We start from the raw sequence: 12,870 nt of genomic DNA on the forward strand, positions 1-12,870 counted from the left end.
ATATAGCCCGAGTAAGATCAGAGCAGTTCCTCGGGTTGCTCCTGAGAGAATGGAGAACGGCAGTGTTCGCAGTAAAAAAAAAAAAAAAAAAAAAAAAAAAAAATGAGGTTTGCAAAACTGAAGAAAATGGTTAAACAATGTGCGAGGCCAAATTTGATCATAATCAGCTATTGCTTATAAACAGTAGCAGATTATGCTTAAATTCGGCCTCCCATGGGTCACACAACTTAATTATTCTATCTTAACTATTGACTGATAGTATTAATTACACTGATATTCTGGAATTTTCTGCTCAAAACATGTCTATTGAACATATTTATAGGATTTCTGAGTTTCCATCGCACGATCTTCAGTATCCCCACTATTATATATTGTAGGACTATCCTAATAAATAAACAAAAATCTTACGGGGGAGGGAACAATATGCAACTGGTGGAATGTACCATATTATAGTGCACTAAATCCTGATGATTGCGATTGACCACCTAACTTCTGTATTTCAAGAAAGCATGAATTTGGCCAAGCCTGAAACAATACACTATAGAAATAACTTCCCGTTGAGAAAATTCAATGTCCTAATGAAATATTTGTTAAAGGAATGATGTACCAGACAACGGCAGCAAAATCTGAGAGAAGTCTCCTTATGTTTATTGGGATATGCACTGCATGTTCCATTACGAAAGCCTACTCTTTTTCTTTCCCTCTCCTATATAAGCTATACAACCTCAAGACTTCATGGATGATATATTTTTAAACAAATAATAGCACAGGTCATTCGTCTTTCCAGCCCATCCCAAACTGGAAAACTTTAAAATAACTTCTTTAGGATAACACAAAAATGGAAAACTGCTTGCACATCAATTTCGTAGCAAACTATTGGAAGAAAGAACTATGATGACACCAGAAACTCGATATCAAGCAGCATGAATTACGAACTTGGAACTACAATTCAAGCGAATGTCTCGATATCAAGAGTATTAGCCTTTGGTATTATACTTAAGATATAGTAATTTGAGGTCCCCTCCTCCTAAATTCTGAGGACCTGAACGGCAGCTTACCTCACTTACGCTAAAATATGCCACTAAAGAGGATATCTTCAGAGTAGGTATTTTTGAGGACTAAATTTGTACTGCATACCATCATCAAATGGGTTCCCACTACTTCTCTAATGAGTTACTATCGGCATTTCTGAAAATGCTGATATTAAGGAAGGGCTGAATATTAAGCATGCTATGGACAATCGTTAATTGCCGTTTCGCTCCATAGTAGTGTCAGTGTCCGTTTAAGTGAATAATGCATTTATAGGTACCTCTCCCGACATGCACTGCATAATTTACGTAAGTCAGCAATCCATCATTCGATAACCAATAGATACAAAATCATAGCCCGCAAATACTTATTGCGTAAACCAGGAATACCATGACTTTATCACGTGTCTATTGCTGCTAGTCTTAAAATTGTTCTTCGGGCTACTTTACCTTAAGATAAGCTACTTCAGATAATCGGTGAAAACAATGGAAATGGGATCAACAGACAGCACTGAATGCGTGGTAGCGTGACGGACAGACATTAAAGAGTTATACCCAGTGGAACGTTGATTATCGGAACTAATTGTAGATTGACTATTTCGATAACCGGTATTATTCGGAAGTAAATTTTAAAATTGACTTTTTTTTTTGGAAATTTCTAAATTGCGGGTTTCAACTCCATATGCGGTCGCCAACCTGCGATTAACGCTTTTTTTCTCCATTTTTAAAATTAAATCAGTTTTTATCATTGATAGACATAGAAGTATATTTACGTTTCGTAGATTTTTTTTGAAATATAACAGATGAAATAAAGCGATATATTTCACTTAACTACAAGGCGAAAAAAAAAAAAAAAAAAGTACACCGCAGTACAGGGAGGCCTCGCTTAATATCGCCTTATTTAAAATATTCAGTATTATTTTGAATGCACTTTAAAATGTTACTTTTATACTCCAGCACGACCTACATAGTCGTATACAACTAACTAATCACTTTGAGAATGAATACTGTCATTAACCGTATTTAACAGTCATGTGAGCTCGAATTATCGTCATTAAACTGCGTCTCGCACTAATCACTCGATACATATGAGATTATAAATGTTGCTATCCTTATTCACAATACCGAATTAAAAACCAAGCTCAAGAGAGCAAATTCCTTGGCCTGTAACCGAATTTCATGTAAAACAGATTCAGAACATCAAAAACTTCCCTACACACCACAAATATAACACGAGAAATTGTAAAACTGCAAAATAAAACTTAGCTAAAAGGAGTAAAAACACTTACATTTGGATTCTTACAGCTGGTAGTTCTTAAAAAAAAAAAAAAAAAAAAAAAAAAATTAAACTTTAATCTTCTGGTGAGCTTTACATATTTATTTTGATAACAACACGAATTTAACCGATGTATGCACAGAACAATTATCCGAAATTCGAACCAGTCACGGAAATGGTTCGAATTTCGGATAATTCAAGACACAAATTAAGTTACTGACACTGCTGTTAGGATAAGGGGATCATCGAAGGGTCGCAGTAGACGGGTGTGACTGCATGATAAAATTTGAGAACCACAGATATAAAATATGTATATTATAAATAAATATTGTGCTGTTTGAATGTAGTTTATTGGATTTTAAAATTGTATACTAATAGAAAGTAATTGAAATAGCTACAATACTGATTCCATATAACTGTCAGACGTCGTTTGTGGTGATGTGTTGCTTATCATTCCTGGAACAGTGAAAAGAAGTCCTATGAAATGATAAGTAGCATTGTTTAAGTCTTCGGATGAGATAAATGCTTGGGGATTGCTATCTACCTAAAATGACGTTCGGAGGAGACGGAGTTCTTGGTGTTGGGGTTGCCTCTCTTTCGCGGTTTGAACTCTGACCCTTGGTTGTAATGACAAAAACCACCAATGCAGAGCCGTACACTGACGTCTTGCACAATTCTATAAAATTGCCGGAGTGGTGTTCCCTCTCCGGCAGCCCTATAAAAATGGGCCCTGAATGTTCAACTGATATTGCTCCATTCCATATAGTGAAGGGTGTGAAAATCTGGTTTGCTGAAAACGAAGTCCAACAAGTCGTCTGGCCAACCTAGAGTTTGAATTGGAATCCTTTCATCCTTTGGGATGAACTAGAAGGACAGGACCGGATCCCGGTCTGGAAGGCTGGAGGATGCTGTCAATATACCTCTCCACTGCAGCTAAAGTAATTATAAATGAAGAAAGAATAGACAGATCCCAGGTGCCTGCTACAAGGAACTGGTGGAAAGTATTCTGAGACCAATCGATGCTTTCATTTGGATAAGGGTGATCTACAACTTATTAATTTATTCATTAAGAAACTTTTTTTTTTTTTCCCAAACGTGATGGTATCCTAATACTTTTTATAGAGTATATATGGTGGATTGTTGCATTTTCACTGATACAGATATTGAATACACAGTACACAAGATACTTCACGTAATTATTTTTTTTCTTTAAATGTATGTCGCAGGTTTGCGATATCAAAAAGAATCTATTTAGAAAGCATACAACGCATGGCCCCAAGTTACGTTGATTCCAAATGGTTGTTTATAACCAAGCACGATTTATTATATAAGATAATTCGTCGATATCGGGTCAAAGGATTCTGATGAAGGTAATTACAGAAAAACATTTAGATTAGGCGAATATATTAGTTAATATTTTAATAATTAATAGGACTATCGTGGCAAAAAAAAAAAAAGACGGAAAGAAAATAAGTTCCATAACAGTATTTTAATTCTCCAAGGCACCGTTTCCCCAACCCTTTTTTTTTTTCAGATAAGGACCATTTTTATATCTGAGGAAGAGGCCACAGACAAAATATTAAAAACGACACATGCAATACATTAATAACCACTTTTTAAATGCATTGTCATGTACTCATGACAAATGTATTTAGTATACGTCAGTCTTTATATGCATACTTTTATCTCCCATCACTACTAATCAGACTTTGTCTAACACAAAGAAGCCCTGTTTTATTGTCAACTCCCTCAGACCACTTTCATAAGTTACATGGGCCATTTAGAAGTTCGGTGATAACCATCAAAAAGAAGGCGCAGATACTAAAGCTAATCAGTATCCGACAGTTCTGAGAATTAGTTTCTTGTGGGTCCAAAAATAAACTAAATTTCATGGCGTCACTTTCGAAAACCATCTCAACCGTAATCTTCTGCTTAAACCGTGTAACTATTGAAAAGTACCACTCCGTATTCGAATTTCATTCGTTCAAATGCTATTGTAGCCGACCCTGTTAAAACTAAGATTGCAGGAGGATCCTTGTTTTCACCTCCACATTCATAATAGAATATATGGCTGAACTCTGAGCATACAAATTTTCCTGGTGAGTAACGCAATGAAACTCAGACACGAATAATCACAGTTCAAACCCGCCGATTTTCACCGAAGAAAGGTTAGAGGTCTATCTTATCTCCCACCATCGCGTTTGTTCCATCACTGGCGAGTCCAGCTACTTTATTATCTAGACGGCCGTATTAAAGCGTTAGTGGAAAGCGTGGTCAGAAAATCTCGATGTGGGTCGCGACTTTCCCAGGTTGGCTCTAATCCAATTTTGGGAAAGCAATAAAAAGAAAAGTGAAAAGTTTTCTTTATATAAAAAGAAGATTTATCATTCTGGAAGCTCCATTTTGAGTTTCTGAAAGGCAAGTTGTTAAAAGTTCGCTGCGGAAGACTCGCTATATCTAAAATCATTAAATAATTGTCTCGGTTCATCATCAGAGACGCCATTTCAATAACAATTTCAACATCATTCACAGATCCTTCAACTTGTATTGAGGTTATACACCGCATGATGCAAACTAACTTCAATTTTTGTTTCCTTTATGTGTCATGATAGACAGATAGTAATAGTGTTTTGCCGTCGATATCTGGAGAATTCGAAATTTCTCCGAAAGCTGCACATCAAAAATTTGTTTTAAAAAAACTAATATGCCAACAGTAACGTAAAATCTATCAGTATTGCGCCTAGAAGACAAAAATCCTATAAAATCACCAAAGCACGTTCCTTTCTCGATACTCGCTGTATTTAATGAGGCGTTTACTATCCCAGGAGAGCAAATGGCATTAACATATCGCAAACTAGTTGTATTATAATACAGATACCATCGCCTGATTTCGTTAGGACACCTGATCCTTCCTTAAATTTAGAAAACTCAAACTCTACATTAGATGCCAAGTTGTTTCAACAGTTAATAATTCATCCTTTGGCTGAAAGAAAAAAAAAAAAAAAAACTTCCTTATATAAAGTTTGCACCGCTCCTTCGTTAAGTTACATATGTACGTGTTTGAATACATAAAAATATTTAGGAATAATTGTATTATAAGCAACTGCCATAGGTTTTTGCTTACGAAGTAATAAGATATCTTAGGATTACTTTTACTCTTAAATTAAGGTAAGAGTAGCTGAATGAATAAATGAGGAAGAAGAAAAGTTTGGTTCTGTGAGTTTGATGTTGGGCAGTAAAAGGATATTGACTGGTTGCTGCACGCGTGCGGACTGTTTTGGAAGAGATAGCAGAATTACAGAAGCCAATTCAGAAGAACGATGGAAGTATCTATAGAAAGACATACAGCAGAAACAGAACGTCTATGAGACAGAATCGTTTAGTACTACGTACTAAAGCACGTAGCCACTTGGCACGTTCTTAGAAATAATATTTCGAACCAGTCTACATATCTTAATAAGCACGGTTTCCATCCCTGCCTCGTGGAGGCGGGCTTCTATCTAGTATTCTAGAACGTCTTCGTAAAACAGCATCAACATAATTGTTAAAGTAGGTGAAAAGTCTTTTATTAGTAAACGAAAAGACGATCCCTCGCCAAAAATACACCAACAAAGCTTTCTAAACTATTTCTCAAATCAACATTGTATACAATGTAACATTATATGCTCTGAAGTTTCTACATTGCCACAGAAACAAAGATCAGAATCACTTAGTCCTAATTTGGACAATTTATAAGCCAAACCATGACCAGTTAAATAAGAACGTAGCCTTAAGACCAAATTGTAGCCATGGTTAGATCTTGGGGTTGATACTTTCCACAAAGGGAAAGAAAGGAAAAGTTTGTCTTCCTTCTTCAGACATTTGCCATTTTTCTTGCCACAGACCCGTGATATCCTCTTCTTTTCACTTTTAAGATCTCCTCAAGAATATACATAATTGTCTTGTGGATATGAAGTAATGCCAAGGATTGTCTTTCTTATGTTGTTCTTAGTGTAATATAGCAAACCTCTAAGCAAAAAACTTCATATTGTTCAGTTTGTTCTGATGCCCTGCAACCACCTGCAGGGCATCAGAACAAACAGTCGATTTGTACAGAGTGAACAGCTGTTTAGAAGAAAAGTAACGCGATTGGGTAACTAGTTGTTTCTCTTGACGGCTCACTGCATGCGATTGTAAATAGCGCAGTAATATAGTTGGGGAAGGACTAAGTGGTTCTTTTCCATGAAAATTAATTACTATAATTAATAGCCACCCTTATACCACGTGAAATTAATAATATAGTTTATTAAGCTTAAACCCAAACCACTATACATTTAAGGTAACGTTTCACGCATCTTAACGATACCCATCATCCTACTAGACCATGCTACTATCAGACTCCTGCTTGCCGATGCCACCAGATATGCACATCAGGTTCTGGTAGCATCGGCAAGCAGGAGTCTGATAGTAGCATGGTCTGCTGTTTGTTATTTTGGTTTTTAGGAGCATTAGCAACTAAGGCCATATTGCTCCTGGGATATGCGGTGGTCATTCCCTGACCTTTCCGCATCCTCCGTATTTGGTGGTGACGGGCTCGAACCCCGGTCTAATCAAGAAGCGTGTGCTACGGAGGTGCCTCATACCTTCCCACTTGGCTACGGAGGCGCCTCATGGTCTGATGATGGGTATCGGTAAGATGCCTGAAACATCACCTTAAATGTGTAGTGGTTTGGGCTATAATAAGCTTAATAAACTGTATTATTAATTTCACATAGTATAGGAGTAGTTATTAATTGTAGTAATTAATCTTCATTAATATTAGAGTTCCCCACAGTTCTTTTCTTTCACCTACTGTTTTACACATTAATGAAATTCTTCCATTATCTGCAAATCTTAGTGATGACAGCACACTACATTCCACTTTCCAGTTCAACAATTCCTGCTCTGCCTTAATCAGTTACAGCTGTCGAATATCCATTGCAGGTTTCATAAAATTCTCATCTTCAGGTAATTCTTCGGGAGAAAGGATGCGTTGGAATTAAACCTTAGTTGACTTAAGTTCTCTAAAAACCCAGTCTGTCTTATTTTTCTTGAGAGAGAAAGAGAGAGAGAGAGAGAGAGAGAGAGAGAGAGAGATGGACGGTCTGTTGCCCCTTGCTCATTTTCAACAATACTCAGTTTTACAAGATCGTTATTTTTCCTGGGGTTAACCATGGTTTTTGAGCTTTCTTGGCATTGTCCGAATATCGCAAACATTGCTTTTTCTCCATCGATAAAAAGTAAATTATCTTTCGCTGTATGTGTCACTCTTCTAAATAATTACCGACTCTGTACCAATTAAAAATCAGCCTTATTATGGAATAATTATGCCACATCCGGGGGTAATGCACCAAGAACTCAAATGGTACTATTTATCTAAATCAGCATCCATAATGCCACCTCTTTCTTCCGAAAGTAGTGCGAAGACCTGATGAAAATCAACTCCATACTTGCCAACTATCTTTTCTTCTTCATTTATCCTCTGTGTTCCTTGGAACAACCTTGCTTCTCATGTATGAGAGTTCTGAAAATTACAATCTAGGAAAATTCGACAGGTGTCGAGTCCAATGTCTCTAAGTATCGCGTATCGTCTGAAATTTCAACGTACAAACGCTAATAGAGTATGGGATCCAGTATCTTTCGTGTTCATCATTAAAAAAATAATAATTTTCCTTGAAGGAGAAAAATATATACATCAGTGCCCTTCCCTTAAATTTTGACATCAGGCTGTTTCTTTAGAATCCCACATATGCGGGTTTCGTAAGAAAATATTGAGGAAAGCCTCTTCAATTAAATTTGATTATTCATAACGTGAAACGAATTGAACCTCTGTTCTTAAATGGAAAGTTATACGACTTTTTTTATTGATGAAATTGTTTATTAATCACAACAGTTGGCAGAATGTGCGAACATGCGCAATTATTTCACAATCTAAGTTTAATAAACTTTTCGTATTCCACAGAGTGTTTAATTTTGACAAACTATTTCGGTTTTTAAGAAACAGCTGTTAAGAATACCTAGTTCACTTTGATAAACTAAATTTATATTCCCGAATTTCTTACCTTTAATTTCACAAGCAGAATTTTGAAGCCACAGCTAAGAACTCAAGACATCGTTTGAAATTGTACGTCGCTCCCTCGTCCTTAACTTATAAAAACAACCGGAACAGATGAGAAGGAACAAAATGACTTCTGTTTAGTCCTAGGTCTTCTGACCTGTTGCACGGCCCTTACTACGGCTGATTTCTCGTCGTCTTGATCAGCTTAAATGTTAAAATGAGAAACGTTAAAAGATCTCGGAAAACAAGACATATTTATAGTAATAAAATGAGAAAGTTTATCATTATAAACTTAAAATCGATGGTTTTAAATGCGATGTCCAAGGCGAATAATAAGTTTCCGTGGGTGTACAGTTTCATTAGAAAAATACCATCAAAATGAGACACTCGTTCATCAGGCATTATTTGGGATTTGGAATCGAAGTGAAAATTTCATAGTTTTGGAAGGGGGGGGGGGGGGTGAAGAGCAAGAGTTGTGCGTAGCTATTATTCATAAATCAGAAGCATAATTTCGTTAATTAGGTGTTCATTTGTCTGTATGACAAATATAATAATAATAAGCATAATTTGTCTGTATGATATTTGTCTCTTTGTGAAAATAAATCCGGCCCAATTAAACTGTACTGAACAGAAAAAAACAAATAGATAAAACGAAAATTCCTTAAGGTCTTAGAATAGCTTCAAACTAAACTATGTTCTTTCAATCAACGAAATAAGCACCTGATAATTTATCCTAATATGAACACTTCATATTTCTCTATGCGTCATTGAAGAAAGTTTACCACAAGCAAGTTCAAAGATGCTTTTTTTTTTTTCCTATGAACTGGATAGCATTTATTTATGTTAGTAAGTTAAACAATCTTTCGAATCAATTACGCCTGTGATTCCGCTTATTCGACGTATAAATGAATAATCTACGATAAACAAATAATTCTCGCTATTCATTTCGACGACTTCCCATCAGTTACTGATAAATCCCAGTGTTACCTATAATGGCAACGATTATTGGCCAATGAGGATAGATGAAGAATTTCCTAACCACGCCCCTTGGTCGGGAAAGAGGAAGGGGCGGAGAAGGTGGCTGAGAGCTAGTTGTAAGGGGTCTTCAGTGCTGGCACGCGACTTACCGACGAAGCACGGGAGCCATAACGCATTGCTTTTGCTTTATCAGTGAGAGGATAAATATGTCTGCAGTAAAAACATCCGTTGCAGATAACGGACTGCTGATTCGAGATCTCGTTGCCTCATTGAGAAACAACGGTCTGGAATCTTAAAAATAATGTATTCTTGTTGCGCTCGCTTAGCAGTATATCGCATTATCCCAGCGAGTTCAAGTTACTCTGCAAGGTGAAGTTCGTAGTTTCATTTACATTCGTTTTGATCACTTAAAAAAAAAACATGGATTTGACTCCGTGCGCTAGCAACAGGCTAAGACTTGACGATCACTCGATTTCATGTGGCAAAACATCGGACAAGACGTCTTCCAAGTTAATCTCCTTCTCGGTTGCTTCCCTCCTAGCTTCCGTGACGCCAAAAGATGACGAGAAGTTTAACACTTCCGTGGAAACCCCTCCCACTACGAACTCTCTATTCTTTAACATCTCTCGCCCGTGCAGGAACTTCACCGTGGAAGACATCCTCCGCAAAACGTCTTGTAAGCATCACGAAGAAGCCTTTTCTAAACCTCCGCCGCATGTGGACATAGCCGCAGCAGGAGGCATCAGATTATCGCTCGTTCCTTCTGCCGCCGGCTGCTCCATGTCCTGTAGCAGCGTTTCGAGCTCTCCGCCTGCGGGGCTACCGTGGCTCAGCGAGGGGCGAGTTTCTTCCGTGCCATCGAACACAAGTAAGTGCAGCATTTCAAGTGTGTAGTAAGTTGGTAGAAATAACCCGTTTGTAGATTATTGAATAAGCTCTTCGCAACTCACCCTTATCAGACAATTAGGTTAAGCTCCAATTCTGCTGTAAACGAACCCGTCTGGGCACATTTAAACTCCCTAATAGAGACTACTTCGATAATTCTCAAACGGCGTAAAAAAATGAATTACAGCAAAGTGGAAATAGAGAAAACGGGAAATATATATTTGTTGAAGGTTACCTGTTTATTTATTTCCGATGTCCTTGCGACTATTTTTCATATCTTGGTCCGGCTCTATCTTATAGATTCTATATTTGCGTGTGTCGGAGTGTGACTGCACTGCCACCTGTTCATCGCAATGTACGCGCAGCAGAGCGTAAAATTGTGCACGTGCGTGAAGTCAAGCGTACGTCACGCTTAGTGTACTAGGCAACCAACTCAGAATTCTGAAACATTCGGCAGTGTTCAGAAGAAGCACAATACTCTGAAGTAATCACCGCTTCCAAATTATGGTAATAAATTAATATTTTTTTGTATTTGTGCGAAAGTTAGTCATTGTCTGTGGGTCTACACTGTTATGAGGAGATGCATTTCATTTCGCGTTGTTTTAAATTTAAAAAACATGGCAATTTCTGCAAGTAAACAGGATTCATTGATTATTTTGGAGCATCGACTCCAGTGGTCACAGTATGCCAGTTCATATGGTTTTTATTGTATATTATTTCTGTACCACGTTCCTGTATACATACAGTGAACCGATTTTCATGAAAACCTGGAATAATTCGTGGGAGAAGACCTACTCCTTCAGTATGAGATTGGTCTAACTGCAAGCTATGATTGAAGCGGCCTTTAAAGAATTCCTCCACTCTTCCAAGGGATTTGAACTCTGACAACTGATGAAAGCATTATACTGTCATGGAGACAGTAAGTAGGATCCTACCAATAAAGCAATCGATAGGCAAGTCAGCATTGCTTGTCCACCTGATCAAAGCTGTCATACAGCTGTCTACATGCTGTGAGAATAATGGCGCGTGAAGTCCTCTGGACAGGAAGCAGTTGAATGTTACGAAATAAAGCTGTAATTGGAAGTACACTCGTAAATTGGTAGTCGAAGAACATGTGGGCTGTCACAACCAGTTGCATGTGACCTATGCTCCACGTTTACAAAGTTAACCAATCATAATAATTATTACTTCATTAATGATATACTGAAGAGAAAGACCAATTGACCTGCTGAAGTTAATTTGTTTCAAAAATCACTTTAAAGTGATCACTTCTATTGTTGATTATTTTTATTAACATTCGACGCATAGCAAAGTTGGCAATCTCACCATCTCTTCAAGAAACCGAGGCATCTGTGGAATAATACACCTATCTAATAAATTGAGTGATTCAGCGAGAGGTTTTACTTTACTATTATGAAAGGCATACTTAAAAGTCCCCATTTTAGCTTCTCTTATAAACAGATTTTCTGTTTATACTTCACGACGCTACATAGCGCCAGAGGTGTTGACAACTATAGTGATTGCTGAAATCACTAGTCAGCGATCGCCATAGTGGTACGAAATAAACCAGCGGAAGGCTTAAAAAAATAAATTATCTGTATTACGCTGTACTTCAATATGGTTTTACAGTGCTAATATATATACACAAACATTAATTTAGTTACAGAAATAAGCAACTATTATCGTCCACAAACTGGAAACATTGCGATGCAGCTTATTAACCTTTACGGTACTCTGGCCAGATGAGTTTAGAGCATTGAAGGCATATTAAGAGAACATCAAAACTAACATTACAGTAATCGCACGTAAACGCTACTATTGGCACCTTCAGTAATTATATTCTGTCATGTTAGATTCCTTTCAGGAATCTAACATGACAGAATTTAGATTGATAGATTCCTGAAAGGAATCTAAATTCTGCATGGAGTTCTAGGCCTAGAAATACGAGCTGTGTGATCTAGACCTTTTAAAATGTCACTTTTAAACAGTTACAATTTTATAAACTAGGCCCTATCCTAACTAAACCTATAAGGCATAAACTAAAAACGGAACAAATAGCAACTATTCATGGTCCACAACTGGAAACTGAGTCTTTGGAGTATTCCTGTGCAATTATTTCAGTTTACATGCTATGGATCCAATTAAATAAAGGTGGTGTTTGAACAGCAAACAACCTTCTTTGCATTTAAAGGGGTCGGTAGTCGAGTAATTAGCATGCTAGTAACAAGATGAACACTTTGGCTGTTCGATTCTGCCCCCCCTCACCAAAGTTCATTATTATCAGCAATCGTTCTGTACAGGTTTAAAGGATACAATATAGCTGAGATGAATTATTGTTAAGACATCTAACGATCACACTTTTCTTGCTATAAAAGTTGACTGCATTCTCTCAATTCTTACTCTAAGCTAATCTAATCTAAATTTTTACTCCAAGCATCTTAATTTTGACTATGTGGTTGTTTCTATTAAGTATAAACAATCTTTCCGTTCATCTCTTTTTAACTGTTTCCACTTGTTCGTGCTTTCTTATCAATTTCTTTTACTATAAACTCGGCCTTCCAACAATTCCTTTTTAGTCCTATTCCTCAATAACCGAATCGAACTGATTTCAGTATTTTAAAAAGTTT

General features: G+C 37.0%; 1 protein-coding gene across 1 annotated transcript in view; it reads left to right on the plus strand.

Annotated features, from left to right (window-relative positions):
- The first annotated feature begins 10,064 nt into the window (after positions 1-10,064).
- Positions 10,065-12,870, plus strand: part of LOC150089682 (homeobox protein MSX-2-like) — a 59,110-nt gene continuing 56,304 nt past the window's right edge. Inside the window, exon 1 of the mRNA XM_090368729.1 lies at positions 10,065-10,226. Coding sequence (XP_090224855.1) covers positions 10,139-10,226 — 88 coding nt within the window. The 5' untranslated portion in view covers positions 10,065-10,138. The remainder of the gene's footprint in view (positions 10,227-12,870) is intronic.

This window comes from Mastigoproctus giganteus, chromosome 2, assembly GCF_048544385.1.
Source record: "Mastigoproctus giganteus isolate SK-2022 chromosome 2, ASM4854438v1, whole genome shotgun sequence".
In the NCBI taxonomy this organism is placed as follows: domain Eukaryota; kingdom Metazoa; phylum Arthropoda; class Arachnida; order Uropygi; family Thelyphonidae; genus Mastigoproctus; species Mastigoproctus giganteus.